At 43.6% G+C, this 17,880-nt stretch overlaps 1 protein-coding gene across 1 annotated transcript in view; it reads left to right on the top strand.

The window, feature by feature from the left end:
• LOC138300931 (inhibitor of nuclear factor kappa-B kinase subunit alpha-like) overlaps positions 1 to 17,880 on the top strand; it is a 417,875-nt gene that overhangs the window by 27,843 nt on the left and 372,152 nt on the right. The window contains exon 4 of the mRNA XM_069240833.1: positions 5,603 to 5,672. Within this exon, the coding sequence (XP_069096934.1) occupies positions 5,603 to 5,672 (70 nt within the window). The remainder of the gene's footprint in view (positions 1 to 5,602; positions 5,673 to 17,880) is intronic.

Below are 17,880 nucleotides of genomic sequence, written 5' to 3'. Positions count from 1 at the left end.
CTTGCATTAGTGATAATATGTACCTGTGCTATCGTAAAATTTAGCCTATGGATGACTGACTATGGCTATCTCAATTTGTGACTATAGCTCTAGTAACAAATTATGTTCTTTCATATAAAGATGGTAATAAAGATGATTCCACTCATAGAGGGTAACCCATAATATTCCATATATGTGTGTGTGACTAAAAAAAGCAGCCCACCCCTGCCAGACCATGAAGTAAAGAGTAGCCCTAAATACCGTAGGCAAAGACACATTAACAAGCCGGTTGACTGTCACAAAGCTGCACATGTGATAAGCATGTTGTTTGTGAGTGTGATTTACAGTACCACCCTATAGCACGTGCTGTGTCATTGAACTTTTTTTCCACTAATCATCACCATCCCACCATGATGAATGGTATTGTAAACTTATGTGCTTATGTTCCCTAGATCTTGAAATTCAAATAAGGAGATGTAGGAAATTCCGGTCTTTCCAATATATAGACATACATAATAACATCCGCTCATAGAATTAGAGTGAAGGATGCTTATTCCCCATAGGAATGTCCCTTACCAATTCTCTGCCTCCTAAAGCGGGCAGGAACATGTCAACACTTTCAAAGGATGATGGGGGCCGTGGTACTCCTAAACGTCAAGTAATATGTTTATTCTCATTTTAATCATACCTTAGGTACCACTTAATATAAAGGATATACCTGTTGGATACCTCAAGGTATTTTTTTAATATAAACTCTATCCCTGTACTATACAGGAAAAGAATATATCTTAAGAACTCCCCCATTAATTTTAGTCAAGTCAGCCTTGGTATGTACCAGCTTAGCAGGGCGGGATGAGGTGGCCAATGAGGAAGCATGCTACACTACATGGATGAGACCACCACATCCAGAATGTTCCAGTAATTTGGGGACAAGGAATTAGGAATAGGAAGTATGCATTCTGTCAGTACATTGTGATTACTACACTCGTGATTTAGGATGTGTCTCAAGAGTAAGCGCTGTGTCTAACCCCTCCCTTTCTCTCAGTGTGATGCGATGACCCTGTTTTCCTCACTAAATATCCTACGTTAGAGTCTGGTTATTCAGGCTTCAACCAGCAAGCTTGACCCCCAGTTGATTCCTCACCAGTTCCCAGATATAGGGAGTCTAAGAGGATTAATATGTTTGGAAAACAAATGTTTTCTTCAGCTACACTAGCACTGAGGTTGGTCAGTGCAGTTATTTGTTTATTTGACCGATATATGCATGCCCTCTGGGATGTGGCCAGGTGCTCTTGCCGGCAGTCCTGGAAGACCTTAGGGCCTAATCAGAGAAGACCATTTTGGATAGCAAAGATACAGCCAAATATATGATTCATGCTGCCCTGATTCTACTGATGATTGTCTGGGAAGGGGCAGTTGACCCCAGTTTAGTGCTCTGCCACCATGCATGTATGGGCTCTACAGGGTCTCTGGAAACGTACATGTCTCTCACATAGATACGCCTTTCAGTGACTCACACCTGTTTGGCAAGAAAGCCAACTCTGCCGTGGAACATTTTAAAGAGAATAGGGCCACAGCACACTCTGTGTTCTTAGATCCCTGACAAACATTTTCCTCACCAGTTTAGGAAATTTTAAGGCTACTCTAGGGGCTTGCATATAGGCAATGTCAACTTCCCCAGCCTCTGCTTGCAATCGCCCCAGTTATTTTGAGGGCGAAGAGGAAGATAGGGCATGTAGTGTGCCGGTTATCAAGGACTTCCACCCTCTTCCCCTTCACTAAAAGCCACCAAGCTGCTTTAGCTTGCCATTAACTGTTCAGACACTCTGTGGGAGGCAGGATAAATCTTTCTCCCTGGGTTGCATCCTATCATGTCCAACAGATGGGTCCTTAAATCTCTCAGCAAGGCTATCCCATACCCTTTTTTTGTGCTCCACCACATCAGAGCAAACATCAGAAGAAAACCTGTCCATTCTGTCACAGGAGATGTAAGTTTACTTTCCAAAGGAGTTTTCCAGAGGCTTCTCAACTGTAAAATATGGTAGGATTTCTAGCATTTCCTCATGCCGAAGGATGGGGACCTTCTTCCCCAGAATACATTCCTGCAGAAGGACAAATTAAAAAATGCTCACACTGGCCCAGATCCTGTCTGCCTTTGTCCTGAGCAATTGGATGGTGTCCTTGGACCTGCAGGATGTGTATTTTCATATACTTGTCCTTCTGCCCCACAGATGTTCCCTGTGGTTCAAAGTAGGCCCAGAGAATTTTCAGTTTGCCGTGTTCCCCTTTGATCTCACAAGTGTCCTTTGGTGTTCACAAAACTAATGGCGATGGTCACTGCTCAGCTTAGAGTTTGGGCCGACCAGTTTTCTTTTGCATCGATGACTGACTGTTAAAGGCAGACTCACCACAGTCAGTCAGCATACCTCTTAACATTGTTGAGGTTCACGATCAAGGAACCGAGGTCGCTCCGGACTCCTTTGCAGAGGCTTCCTTTCATTGGAGCTGATCTGGATATGATTCAGTAAAGGGCCTTCCCTCCATTGCAACTAGTTCCAGTATATTCAGGCTATGATCCCGATATTTTAGCCTTTGTCCTGGATCTTGGTGCGAGTAGCTCTGAGACTTCTTTGCCTCTTAACCTCCTGTATCCTCCTTGTTGACTAGTCCAGGTGGCATATACGAACTCTGCAATTGAATGTGACACACCAGTGGGCCCGCACCTGGATACCCGACATTCACATTTCAGAGGAGGCTGCACACAATCTGCAGTGATGGTTACTTGACTACAGTTGGGCCAGCAGCAGGCCACGTTCCCCTCCCACCCACCCAAAGCAGATGGTGATGATAGACGCTTCAGTTGTAGGTTGGGAAGGTCATATGGGAGTAGCGAAGCTCATAGGACTATGGTCTGTGGCTGAAACCCAGCTCAGTAGCAGTCTGTTTGTGTTGAGGTCAATTCGTCTGGCATGGAAGACTTTCTGTCTCCAATGAAGGGGAGTGTGGTGCAATTTCTCAGGGACAACACCCCCACCGTGTGGTACTGCAACCAAAGCAGCAGCTGCTCCTCTGCTAAGCGGAGGAGCGTCACCCCCCCTCCCCTCCCCCACCACCACCAGCAGCAGCTGCTGCAAACCATTAACAACGAAACAATTATAAAATATTATCATTTTGTTGTTAAAGGGGTGGGGCCATGGGTTGTGCTGGGGATGAGGGACAGTGCACTGTGCACTCCCCTCAGTGCGCATGTGTGTTTAGCTGGCCAAACACATGCACACTGTGCTCTCTCCAACCCGGCACTGCTCTAGGATTGGCGGCATGGCAGGATGGGAGCCTGTGTCTGCTGAGGGGACGGAGGAGCGGCTGGCAGATATGTTTTTTTTTTTTTTTTTTTTTTTTACTATTTTTATTTTTTTTGTTATTAATAATTCCCCCCGCCCTGGCGCTGCCCAGCCATTTTTAACCCCCACGAGCCGCAACTGTCGCCAAGCTTGGTTCTAGGTACCATTCCAGGAGGCTTTGTGCCTATTGAGTTGACTGGATCATTAGGGCCTTTCTTTGGTAGGTGAATCACCGGTCGGGATTGAATACAAGGGCAGTTGAGATCAGCTGTCTGCATCTGGTGAATCACTAATCACATCAACATCCCAACGTGGTGCAAGGCATCTTTTGACAGTGGGAAGAACCCTGGCTAGGTCTGTTCAACACTTTCAAGAATGCAAAGAGTCCAACGTATTGTGCACTGGAGATTCTGCAAAAAGAGACTCTATGAGAGAGAATCCAGCTGGAATGTAACACAGGACTCCTGTAAATATTCCTGCCCATGCCTTGAGTTCCAAAGAAAAAGTTCAGAAAAACTGGGCCCAAACCATCCTAGGGGTTCCAGGTTCGGGAAAGAGTGTGATTCCCAGTACTATGGACATGAGCATCTGCACCCCAACAAGGCTACCTCTTCGGGCGGACCTATTGTCACAGCAGCAGGGTATGTATGGTTCTTCATCCAAAACTGCACTATCTACAAAACTTGTGTGTAGTTTGAGTGGTGGCAGTTAACGCGTTTCATCTACCACCCAAAGTGGAGGGATGTTCCCTTTACCTTGATAGGCTGTTCCACAAAGTCCATTATGCTCGGCACCAGATCAGATTTATGGCTTGGAGGGGAGTCTACAAGTCAGACCCATTACAAGCCAAACCTTTGGATATTCTATTGTTTAGGTTGTCTTTGGCCCAGAAAGGCCCTACTGTAGGCACAATAAAAGGTTATTTCTCAGCCCTTTCAGGACACTTGCATTTGCCAGACCCGTCAGCCTTGTTTATTTGTCCTGTTGTGGTGCAGTTCATTAAAGGTTGGGCACACATTTTGTCACAAACAGTTTGTGATACTACAGCAAAGGCTTAACTTGGTCTTGATGTTTCTCATGTGTACACTGTTACAGCAGCTTGTTGTTTTTTTTTTTTAAGTCTAAAGATTTTTTTCCTCATTACAATCACTTCAGCCTGTTGCCTGAGTGAACTTCAGTCACTGTCGGAGCAATTGCCCTACACACCTTTTTTCCAGACAAATAAGTGTTGAGGACTCTGGTGGTATTGATGCCTAGAGTTGTGCTTCCCTTCTACGCTGGGCAATCCAACACCCTAACATGTTTCTTTGCCCTACTTCCCCCTTCAAAATAGGAGCATTCTCATTGGTTGGACCCCAAAAATGGTATTAAACTTTTATATTGATAGTACCAAGGAGCATGATGTAAACGATTAGCCGTTTGTGCTGTCCTCAGGGCCAAAAAAAGAGAAGACCGTGTAGAAGCGAACCCTGTCAAGGGGGTAGCCTTCTGCATTAAGATCTGCTACACATCAGCCATGAAGCAGCAATGGAAAGGTCTGATAGCCTGTTCCATTAAGTCTACAATCATTGCCTTGGCAAACAAAGTGCCTGTTCTTGACATCTGCCAGGCTGTGATATGGGTACCATTGCACACATTCCCAAAGCACAACTCCCTTGAAAGACATGTTTGGCAAGAAGGGCATTTCATCCGTTCAATCCTGCAAGTTTTTTTGGACGGAGTCTGTTCCTCAGAAGAAAGTTATGTTAAGACACAAGGGTGGCACTACTATGCTGCTCTGCTCCATCACTTCCGGTGAGGTGTGGAGTAGTCATGGAGTCACACTGGGCCACTTACCAGTGCTTGGAAGCAGATCCAGTCTGAAGCCTAGGACATAACCTAAGGTGAGTATTCTAAGGTTTGATAAATTATTCATCAGGAAAAGCTTTACCAAAGGTAAATAGCTTGTTCCTCCTGCTCATCCTTGTGGTACCCTGTCCTTTAACTCCTCACAACCCAGTTAAATCATTAAGCCTATCAAGAGATGTACTGCAGACAGCCACTATTGTTGCTGTGGTTGAGATAACTGAAGATATGGTCTATTTGGTTTATTTTCTGAGAATTTCATTAAACATTTTGCCTAAATAATGCCATTGCACAGATTTAAAACCCAATTTATCAAGTTAGTGATATGTTTTTTAAACTTCTTGCAAGTACTAAGCATAGAGTGTATGGTGAGATGGTAGAGATTTAAAAAGAAAACCCTTTTTATTCTCTTGACGTGTTCTGTGTTCCTGTTGCAGCTGTTGAACAAACCTGAAAACTGCTGTGGACTGAAGGAAAGCCAAGTGCTTTATTTGCTCAGTGATGTAGGTAAGTGCTTCAGAGCTCATTCTACTCTACTATTGTGTCATAATAGATTGGAAATGTAACACATGCATCTGACTGACCAGGCAGTACAGAGTTTTTCCACTCCTAGAGTACTTTTCGCATGACTGATAACCATTCCCTATGCCAGTTTAGTCCCCAAATTCATTCATGTGTGCTCTTTATTTTTCGTGTTTCAGTTGTTTTTAATGCTCCAAGCTCTGTACTAAAACAGTTTGCTGCTTTTCCAGTTTGGAGAGGGCTTCAGGTCAGAGTACCAAAAGCATGCATCAGAATTTACACCCTTAATTGCGCAATCTCCCTTTTCCAAATTACACTTCAAAAAGTAGTGTGGATGAGCTTAATTAGTCTTCAAGCTCTACAGCTGTGATTAAACCAGCCTAAGGAAGAATTCCCTGCAGCTTTAACAGTTGAATAATGTGTGGTATTTACCATCATGGTGTGAAGGATCTCATCGCCCTTTGATTCTTACTCATGTTGCACATGAAGGTGATCCAGTGAAAAAGGCTAACATCTCTTTTGCCTTTTTAGGTCTCGCACACAAGCGATTTGACCTGTTGTAATCTATCTATGAGCTTTTAACCACGCCCACTGCATGCCCATCACTCTCTCTCGTTCATAAGCTTGCCTTTCAAAAATCCTTTGTTTTCATTGGTAAATGATTTGTTTGGCCCTACTTGGGCCGGTTTTGTTACCGCCTTGACATCGACCCTATTACATGGATAATTGCACGATTGTCTATACGTTTGACTGTGAGTGAAATTCCTTTACCTTTTCTGTCTCTCCTTTACGTTCATGCTCATGGTGGCTGTGGCACTTTGAATCGGTTTGCTTATGTCAACTCATGTACTTTTCATTTTCAATTTATGTGGCAAGAGAAGTCCAGTTAGGAATCTACAACGCTAATTGCTCTAACTAGAGCAAACGTGAGACCTGTTGCATTGAAATGCTTGTTCAGGTATTTCGCTAAACTATATGGCTATTAATTGGGCCACTTCAGATAGAGAGAGAGGTATGTCTCGCTCTGCACACTAAATGTTCACTGGTTTTGCTCGATTTTTAATTTTAGACTACTCGCTATTTCTCTGGGATACTTTTGCAATTTTACACTCATTTCCTGGTTCCACTCATTAGCCATCAGGTACAAGAAAATCAAAATAACCTGTTCACTCAGGGCACACATAAGTGAATCCAAGGAAGGACGCAAAACTGATAGACGCTCGGTTAAGGGTGATGGGTGAAGGCATTTAAACAATTTATTTGAGATCTAGAGCAATCTGTTAGAGGTCAACAGAGACACAAAGGACTTCTAAAAATTTGTAGCACCACAGTTGACATTGCATCCAACAAAATCATATTCCAAAATTATCTCCATATTAACTCCCCTTGCAACCATGTGTACAAATGCATGTGTATTTATGTGTGTGTGTGTGTGTGTGTATATATATATATATATATATATATATATATATATATACATATATATATATATATATATACACACGTCTTATCTGTGTGTGTAAGAAATTGGGAATATAAATTGAGGGAGGTGATTACTCACCTCAGATAATAATTAAAATCCTTATCTGTTTGAACCACTAAAGTCACTAAACTGACATAGCTGCCAGGGAATTGAGCCCATGGTAAAGAGGAGACCGGCTTAACTTAATGCCAATGTGTAACGTTTTTATGTAGTACTAAAATAGTAATACAGACACAATGCAGAACAATTAAATTCCCAAAAATAATTAGAAAAACAGAGCAACAATTAATAAACAAATTTACACCACAATGATAAAAAATACAGCAAGGGGAACCAGAGATATACATTTTGAAAGTTTTAAGTACAAGTAGCGCTAAGAAATAAAAAATTCCAGTGATCATCAGTAGGTTCAAAAGGACAGGACCTAGGTGCAGTCTGCCACCGACCTCAGTGGAGCTCAGGTCGAATACACTAACATGTTCCGTCCTGATAAAATATTGCCCTTATGACTTTAATATTCTTTTAGTCCCAGTCCACCATAGAAGTACACTTAGAACCCTCCCCCACCAGGATTTCAGGGGAGGCAGCTTGGACTGACAGGTTAGTAGGCAGAGGTCAACATGAGTCTAGCCCCTGTCCATTTGCCGCTGGTCAGCTGAGCAGTTGTAGAGAAAGGCCCCTTGTAATTCTACTGTCCCTGTAGCTTTAACAGGTGGTCACCCTTATGATTCTTGGAGTCCACTTCTTTGTTGTATGTACAAGAGGACAAGCAGATCCAGTCCTCTAGGCTTCTCTCAGGTTTCAGACAGCAGGTTTAGTCGTCTTCTGATCTTCCACAGCTCCCGTGTTTTCTTGAGTGGATGCCTCTTTCCCCTCTTTTGGAGCAGGTTGCAGTGTTACCAACCTCATGAATATTAATGAGGTAGGTAACAAATTGTGACTCACTTTGATTGGTGGTTACGATGGAGATGATAGGTTGCCAAAGTCCGAAAACAGCTAAATCTGTGATCACCTTAAAATAAAATAAAATTTTTAAAAAAGGAGCCAGCTTTCTTAAGGAAACAGTGCTTTGTTCAATTCCATTTAAAAAAAGGTTTACTTTTCTTTTAAGTTTGAGAGTTTGCAGTTGTCCACTACGTGCTCCCCTGCAAACTTTTTTTAAAATTCAAAAAGGGGAAGAGGTCTTACGAGGCCCCTTCCCTTTTCCGAATGTGTTATCAGACTGACTCTGGAATCAGTACTTTTGAATTAGTATGGGAAGGCACTCTCATTTTTGTATTCCATAAAAGTTTACAGACCCCTAAAATGGGTTTAGTACGCTTAAAGGAGCATTTCTTCAGCTGCAGACTCCTAATTGTATGTTTATGACTAAAAATACGCTTTGAACAGCTGGCCCAGAATCTGTTATTAATTGATAACGTATTGATAAGTGTGCAATACAAGGAATTCATAAATATGAATGGATACTTAAGATTTTTGGTAAAGTGTGCTTTGTTCAGTGGGAAAGACCCATGATAAAAAAAAATACTATCAAATGCTAATGTGATAAGAGTCCATACAATTCAAAATTATTGGATCTTTCATAGATTCACATGCTTGAGTCATTCCAGATCGTCAAAGTGGGAGTCCCACGGTACTATAATAAAGCAGTGTATTTCATTTTAATAGACCATGATGGCAATGAACCATTGGTTTTATAAATTATCTATATCCTTTTTTCTTTTTTAAAACGGACCAAACTAAAAACTTTAGCCAATCAGACAAAAGCACCCTATAGAACACTCCCAAGAGAGGCCTAATCCCTCAGATTTTCTACTGCACTTCGAGTGATGGGCGCCAACAAAAATCACACCAATGGCTCTGTCTGCCAGTCCAATGATGGTAGAGGCAAGCACGAGGGAAGACATCGTCGAAGCAACCATTGATGAGGGACCATTGACGATAAGGATTTCCTTGAAAACAGCATTTCTCCCAATGTCTTTAATCCCTATAAGGAATAAATCTACTACAGAAACCATTCCCCTAGCCCACACATAACCAAGCAGTGTTGCCATACCCACTGGCACACCTCTTGGATGACAATGACTCGGACGAGGAGGGACCTTTTGGAGATGCTCATAGCCCATCCAAACTTCAGGTAAAGTGTCAGGGAGACGATGAGCATAACAGGACAGTATCTTGAAGAGCACTACTGTACTGCTGGAGGGTAGACTTAACAATAACAAGAGAAATATATCGCTCATGATCAACAAGTGCAGCAAGAAATACCCATTCAGATGCCTATGTCTCTAGAGAGCAATCTGCAAAATATGCTCAAAGACTATTACCTCAGGTTTCCAGAAGCTATGACCACGGTTCTAACAACACAAACACCAAAATATACCCATACAATCACCAAACTACACTCAGAGCACCTCATTCACCAGCTTACTTCCCGGCAACGTAAAAGATCTCTGGCAAAGTGCCTCCACTGAGGGGCCCATTGGGCATTGCAGCACCGGCCTAATGAGGAGCTAGCCCAAGGATGAAGCATGATACCCATTTGGGTATGTGAGGGCTCTTGCTCCTGTGCAATAGAATTCTCCTGATCCTTAACTCAGCCAAATACTGACAGTGTAACTTAGATCTTTCTCTTCATTCTTTGACTTCCAGGTGTAGGAACTGCAGACTGATAGTTTAAAAATGCCTCATCCCAACACCATCCCCTCCAACGCCTCCACCAGAAGACTCTCTGCTGGAAGACATCAGCAGCTTCCATAATCTGATGGAAAGGGCAGCCAAAAGGTTTGAATTTTCACTTCTCACCAAACAAGCAGATTGTTTCCTTTGTGATTTCAAAGAGCCGACCAAAAAATCTGTCCATATCATTGATTTTATTTGGGAAGAAGGCCTCAAAACCATGAAAAATCCAGCTACAGTTTCAGCAGACATCCCAAGACTGGACAAAAAATACAAGGCACCAGATGATTCTCCAACATGTTTGATTAACCAACCAAAACCAGACTAATTTGTATCCCAAGTGGGCCAACGTCACTCTAGAAATCTGTCCACTCCAGTTTCCACTCCTCCAGAGAGGGATGGTCGTAGTCTAGACCACATCGGGAAGCGATTCTCTTCCATGGCCGCCACGACAGTTAGGGTGGCCAACTCCTTAGCAATCTTAGGCTGTTTCGACTTCCAAATGTGGTTGGATATTTCCACATTTATCTACTTATTACCAGAAGAAGCCAACTGGAAGCCTGAAAGGTTCTGCATGAATATGCAAAGAATATCAGCAGAAATCATAGATTGCGTCATTGATGTTTCATCAACGGGATTCAGGCAGCTGGCTCGGTCCTCCGAAGACAGGGATGGCTAAAAAAGCCACCTCTTTCCATCCAGAGATTCAGCGTTAAATACTAGACATGCCTTACGACAGCGAATCACTATTCTGTAAACATGTGGACAATGCACTCCAGTCGATCAAGGCTGACACTGATAGAACCAAGGCCCTGGGTACTCTTCAATTCGGGAAGCAGCCATTTTGGGGAGCCAGGGGTACAGGAGCCTAACTCCTTTAGAGGAGGTTACCAGCCCTACATACAGCAATATCAGTCTGTCCAGAGCCAGTACCATCCACAATATTCACAACCGTACAGATAACCACCAGTGGCAGCATATAAACGCAGCCAGAGAAAAATTATCTCCGAGGCAGCGAGTCTACAAGAAAAAAGTGACCTATCCAGGGTGCTGGCTACCCCTGCAAATCACCAACGTAGCTTGACTATCCAGTTTCAAATTAGCTTAATCAATGGTCCTGTATAAATTCCGGCAGGTGGGTGCTCGATGTCTTTGCCCGGGGACACACCCTAGAGTTCACCATAATTCCACCAAATACTACGCCAAAAGGAGCACCACCTCCCCATTTAAAACAACTGCAGATACAGATATCAATCGTGCTGGGGAAAAAAGGGCTATAGAAGTAGTTTCCAAGACTCAAAGGGTCATCACTTTCTATTCTCACTTCATCCTTATCCGTTGAAGTCAGGAGATTGGCGCCCTATTTTAGATTTTCAGAAGGTAAACACGTTCTTAACCCCTTCGCTGCCAGACTTTTTCCCCCTCCTGTGCCAAGCCTTTTTTTGGCTTTTTGTGGTAGCTCGCGCTCAGGCCCTCATAACGTTTTGTCCACATAAGCTATCCATGCCAATTTTGCATCCTTTTTTTCCAACATTGTGGGGATTCTAAAGGTAACCAGAGTTTGTGGGTTCCACTGAAGGAGAACAAGAAATTAGCCAAAGTACAACTAAAATGTGGATTTGTTGGGAAAAATGGAAAAAAGAGTGCTGCAGAAGAAAGCATGTCCTTTTTTCCCTGCAAATGGCATCAACAAAGGGTTTGTGGTGCTAAAATCACCATCTTCCCAGCTTTCAGGAACAGGCAGACTTGAATCGGAAAGCCAAATTTTTCCACACAGTTTTGGAATTTTACTTGGACATACCCCCTTTTTGTGCTTTCAGCCTCCTTCCAGTTAGTGACAGTAATGGGTGTGCATATCCCATTTTTGTGCTTTCAGCCTCCTTCCAGTTAGTGACAGTAATGGGTGTGCAACCAGTGGTGGATCCTGGACAGCTAAACATTTCTGAAAAGTAGACAGAATTCTAAATTCAGCAAGGGGTCATTTGTGTAGATCCTTCAAAGGTTTCCTATAGAAAGTAACAGTTGAAATAAAAATAATATTGAAATTAAGTTGAAATAAAAAGCCATTCCCATCTACGTTTTCTTCTATAACTTTTTCCAACTGTGGCAGATTTTTTAAAGCAATATACGTCTGCTGGACCCTTCTGGTTGCGGGGATTTGTAGGGCTTGTAGGTTCATCAAGAGCCCAAGGTACCCTGAGCCAATAAATTAACTGCACCTTGCAATGGGTTTTCGTTGTATACCGGGTATACAGCAATTAATTTGGTAAAATATAAAGAGTGAAAAATAGGTATCAAGGAAACCTATGTATTTCCAAAGTGGGCACAAGACTATGAATTTAGAAGCAGTCGTTATTTGCACATCTTTGCATTTAGGGGTCCCCGTACTAGCATGTAAATTACAGGGCATTTCTCAAAATGACTTTCTTTCTTACACACTGTCTTACATATGGAAGGCAAACATGTAGAGAAAAATAATTGACAGTAACACTTGTCCTTCTATTCTGTGTTCCCCCAAGTCTCACAATAAAAATGGTACCTCACTTGTGAGGCTAGGCCTAGTTCCCGCAACATGAAAAGCCCCAAAACGCAACATAGACACATCACATTTTTCCATTGAAAACTGGTGTGTTTTTTTGCAAAGTGCTTAGCTGTGGATTTTGGGATGTAGCTCAGCCGGCACTTAGGTAAACCTACCAAACCTGTAAATTTTTTAAAACTAGACACCTAGAGGAATCCGGGATGGGGTGATTTGTATGGCTCTCCCCAGGTTATGTTACCCAGATTCCTTTGCAAACCACATAATTTGGTAAAAAACACTATTTCCTCACATTCCAGTGATGGAACGTTCTGAAATCTGAGGGGAGCCGCAAACATGCTTGCATCCAGCATTCCTCCAAGTCTCCCGATTAAAAATGGTACCTCACTTGTATGAGTAGGCCTAGAGCTTGCAAACACAACTTGGACACATCCCATTTTTCTAGTGAAAAAAGGCAAATTTTTTACAAAGTGCCTAGCTGTGGATTTTGGCCTCTAGCTCAGCCGGCACCTAGCAAATCTATGCATTTTTGGAAACTAGACACCAAGAGGAATCCAGGATGGAGTGACTTGTGGGGCTCTCACCAGATTCTGTGTCCCAGAATCCTTTGCAAATCTGAAAATTTGGCTAAACACTTTTTCCTCACATTTCGGTGATGGAAAGTTCTGGAATTGGAGGGAAGCCTCAAACTTCCTTCCACCCTGCATTCCCCATGTCTCCCAATAAAAATGATACCTCACTTGTGTAGGTAGGCCTACTTCCCGCGAAGGAAACACCCCAAAAATTAATGTGGACACATCACATTTTCCCACTGAAAACTGATATTTTTTTTTCACAGCACCTAGCTGTGGATTTTGACCTGCAGCTCAGCCGACACATAGGCAAACCTAGCAAACCTATACATTTTTTTTTTAGAAACTAGACACTAAAAGGAATCCAGGATGGGTGACTTGTGGGGTTCTCACTGGGTTTTGTTACCCAGATTCCTTTGCAAACCTCATAATTTGGCTACAAAATCTCTTTTTCCCCCTGATTTCAGTGTTGCAAAGTACTGGAATCTGAGGGGAGCCCCAAAACTCCTTCCAGCTAGCATTCCCCCAAGTCTCCCAATAAAAATGGTACCTAACTCGTGTGGGTAGGCCTAGTGCCCATGACAGGGAATGGCCCAAAACACAACATAGACACATCACAATGATCTATTACAAAACTACCTGTTTTTGCAAGGGGGACATCTGCGTTTTTAGTCCTGGGCTCGGCAGCCATCTTTGGAAAACTACCAAATGCATACATTTCTGAAAACTAGACACCCGAGGGAGTCCAGGGAAGTGTGACGTGCGTGGATCCCCCAGCGTTTTCTTACCCAGAATCCCCTGCAAACCAAATTTAGCTAAAACATCGCATTTTCCTCACATGTCTGTGTGGGATCACTGCACCAACACAAATTTCCTACCACCCAGAGCTCCTCTCGGTCTCCCAATAAAAATGATACCTCACTTGTGTAGGTAGTTTAAGTGCCTGTGACAGGAAAAGGCCAAAAACAGGTAGAAATTGAGGGGGAACCAAGGTGGGTCCGAAAGGGCAGTTTTTTTCCCCAAACGTTTTTAGGCTCACAAGTGAGGCAGAATGTATATCGGTATAGATGCGACAATGCTGGGTGTTAGGAACGTTGTGGATTCGTACGGATTGCAGAAGGTTCCATCACACAAATGTAGGGAAATGCATGATTTCAAGCAAAGTTGGAGGTTTGCAGGGCATTGTGGGTAAGAAAATGGTGTGGGGTGCATGTGAAGCACTCCACCATGGACTCACCCAGCTGTTTAGTTTTCAGATGTGTCTAGGTCTGGTAGGTTTTTCTAGGTGGTAGCATACCAAAGTCCAAGTGCAGCCACTCACCATTCCAGGTTGGAAGATATTGGGAGTTAGCCAAGCTCTCTTGGCCCATATGTAAAATCAAAACCCAAAAGAGTCAAATGTCCTCTTGTTTGCCACTGGGATGAGATGCTTTAAGTTGCAGCGGGGCTGAAAGACTGTTACTCCCTTCATTTGGGATGGGGGGCATAGTTATGCCCATAGTGGATGGCAGCCCCCACCCCTCTATTTTTGCTTTCCCTGGCACTTAGTGGGCTTTCTGCCCCACCCCCGGACGGGGGTGGATCAGGGGTAATTATCCCATCTGGTGGGCATAACGATTTTGTTCCTATTCATTTGGGGTGGGGGTATCGCCATACACACCCTCCTTAAAAAATAATAATAATAATAATCTTCCTCGGTGTCTAGTGGGCCTTACAAAAATAGGCCAATCTGCCAACAAGGCGGCAGAAATTACCAAAACGAATGCCCTTCCAAAGGTATCAAGCCCTTGCCCAAGGGGTTGCTCCCCCAAACAAAACGCAAACACACAAAAATACCTGGTGCCCAAAGGGTTTCTGCCCCTCCTTCGGGGCAGGTGGACCTAATAAAAATAGGCCGATCGCCCCCCGAGGGGGTCAGAAATGGCCAAAAATAATATGCTCCCATGGTTAGCATCCCTTGCCTAAGGGGCCACTCCCCTTATGTAAAATTATGTCTAGTGGTGTCTGCCCCCCTTGGGGACAGATAGGTATGTTACAAACAGGCTGATCTGCCACCAAGGGGGGCTGAAATGGCCTAAATTATAATGCCTCCCCTGAGGAGCGACCCTTGCCTAAGGGGCCACTCCCCTTAAGTGAAATTGTCAAAAAAAAATCCCTGATGCTCAGAGAGACATGAAAGGAAGGAAAAGCCTTTCCTTTCCATGCCTCTCTGACCTCCCCATGCCTCTCTGACCTCCCCCTTCCAGAGGAGAAACAAATCAGTTTCTCCCCGGGACGCGCTTCCAGCGTGATGGGGTGACCTCTGATGACGTCAGCACACTTTGTGTGCTGACATCGGAGGTCACTGGGGGGTCAGGGGTCGCAGCGGGAGCGCTTCTGCTGCTGTCCCTGCCCGGCAAGGGGGGGGAGGAGGAGGGAGGGAAGTGTTAGTGGTCCACGAGGGACCTCTAGCGCTTCCCCCGTGGGTCACAGCCAGGACGTAACGGTTACATCCATGGCACAGATTTAACCGTTATGTCCGTGGCATGCAGGTGGTTAAAGAAACAATCTTTCCACATGGTTGCTCTTCAGGATGTACTACACCTTCTCAACCAAGGGGTTCATGTGACGGCCCTAGCTCTCCAGGTTGCATGTATCTCATGTAAATCCAACAACAACCTTAACGTTCTTGGGAGCGTTGTTAGATACAGTCCACAACAAAGCTTTCGCAGCGCAAGACAGACAGACAAAAATTCAACAGCTAGTGAAAAAATTGGCCCAAAAAAAGGGTCAGTTTCTGTTTGAATATACAAATCACTGCTCAGAATGCTCTCCCCTTGCATCCCTCTCGTTCCGAATTGCTGTCTTCAAATGCGGCCACTTCATGGGTAGCTGGACAAACAATGGCTTCAAACACAGGGATCGTTCAACGACATAATTGAGAAAACTCCAGCAACGAAGCCATGCTTTGGTGGACACAAAAAATCAAACCTATCCGAAGGTCTAACATTGCTAGCACAAACCCCCTAATATGTCATAACAACGGATGAGTCCCGGGAAGGATAGTGCGCTGCCTACTGGACCTAACAATCAGCAGCACATGGGACTACCAACAAGCAAAAACGCACATAAACCTGCGGGAACTGAAAGCTATTGTCTTGGTGTTAAAATTTTTCCTCCTCAAGATATCCAAGTCAGGAGCTAATTCTCACAGACAATACCACCAGCATATTTTATATCAGCAAGCAGGGAGGCACACGTTCACCAGTGCTATCTCATCAAGCTGAAGAAATCTGGGACTGGGCTCCCCAACACCAAATAATGCTCAGAGCAGAATATGTCCCAGGAGCATCCAGTATCCTTGCATACTCATTAAGCCGGACCAATATCACCTGCCACAAATGGGAACTCAACCACAAAATTCTGTACACCCTCTTCCATCGTTGGGGCAAGCCAAAGTTAGGCCTGTTTGTGACAAGAGAGAACCGGAAATATCAATTCTTCGCAAATCGGCAGCCATTAGTTGGAATTTGGGGGAATGTGTTTTTGATAAGATGGTTAGAGATATCTGTTTATGCTTTTCCCACTATCACATTGATTCCGTGGTTCCTTCAGGAACTGAAGGGAGTCTTACTGAGTTCTCTTCTGTGCTCCCAGGTGGCCCAGTCAGATTTAGTTCACAAAGCTCCTGCTCCTGTTGGAACAACCCCTCGTTCAGCTGAAATGAATACAAATGCTGCCGACGATGAACAAAGGCAAGATCGTCATCCCAGCCAGACATTGCTGGACTTGTCAGCTTGGCTCCTGGGTTCAGTGAATTTGCCATGTTAGAAATTCCTTCAGCCTGCAGGGAAATCCTTGCAAAAAAAGATCAGAGACCACTGACAGAACATACAAGCTCAAAATGAAATATTTCTGCATATGGGGTGAAGAATCCAAATTTCACCCTTTCACATCACCAGAGGAGCAAATTCTCACATATCTTCTCCACTTTGTGAGATCCGGATTAACCCATACTTTGAGTTCATCTGGCGGCAAATTCCAGATTTAGACAATCAAGTAACACTTCTTCATTATGGTCCAGTAGAATTATAAAGCAGATCCTCAAAGGCCTGTTAAGGACATTTCCTCCAGTAACCAATTCTAAGTTTATGTAAAGGTCCCTTCAAACTTCTATTTGAATCAACCACTAATAATACGGGCCTGTTTTCCAGATCCTCAAACCATGGCAGAAAAGTCATTACATTTGTTAGATATCAAAAGGTGTCTCAAATTCTACTTACACAGAATTCCTCAAATCCGCAAAGCGGATCAGTTATTTGTGGCTTATGGAGACCTATGAAACGTTTTCCCAGTTTCTAAACGGACCATATCCAAATGGATTGCATCTGCCATCCACTTTTGTCATAGGCAAGCAGGAAGACCATTGCAAAGTCAAGTCAAGTCCCATTCCACCATAGTTGTCTCCACTTCCACGGCTCCTTTTGCTGGTGTGCCTATTCAGTTAATCTACAGAGTAGCAACATGGTCCAGCAGGCACACCTTTACACAACATTATTGCCTAGACGCAACTGAAAAGACTGATGTGACTGTGGGACAACTGGTGTTATGACATCTGTTTCAGTAAAGTGAGTCCTTGATACTTATCTTTCCCACCATCTGCTATGTTGTCTTGATATTATTTTTGACTACTGTTTACCACTAACTATTCTAATTCAAGCATGTAAATCTATGAAAGACCCAATACTGGAGAATACATTTAGTTACTTACCTGTAACTTTAGTTTTCCAGTATTGGTATCTTTCATAGATTCATATACGACCCACCCTCCTCCCCTGAGAGGCTCTCCTTTTAACTAAACATTATTTTTATTCCACTTGGGCTCGAAATGCTGAAGGATTCCCCATCTCCCATCTTGGGAGTGTTCTAGACGGTGCTTTT

The sequence above is a fragment of the Pleurodeles waltl genome, chromosome 6 (genome assembly GCF_031143425.1).
Source record: "Pleurodeles waltl isolate 20211129_DDA chromosome 6, aPleWal1.hap1.20221129, whole genome shotgun sequence".
NCBI lineage: Eukaryota > Metazoa > Chordata > Amphibia > Caudata > Salamandridae > Pleurodeles > Pleurodeles waltl.
This window is presented reverse-complemented; position numbering and strand designations above follow the sequence as displayed.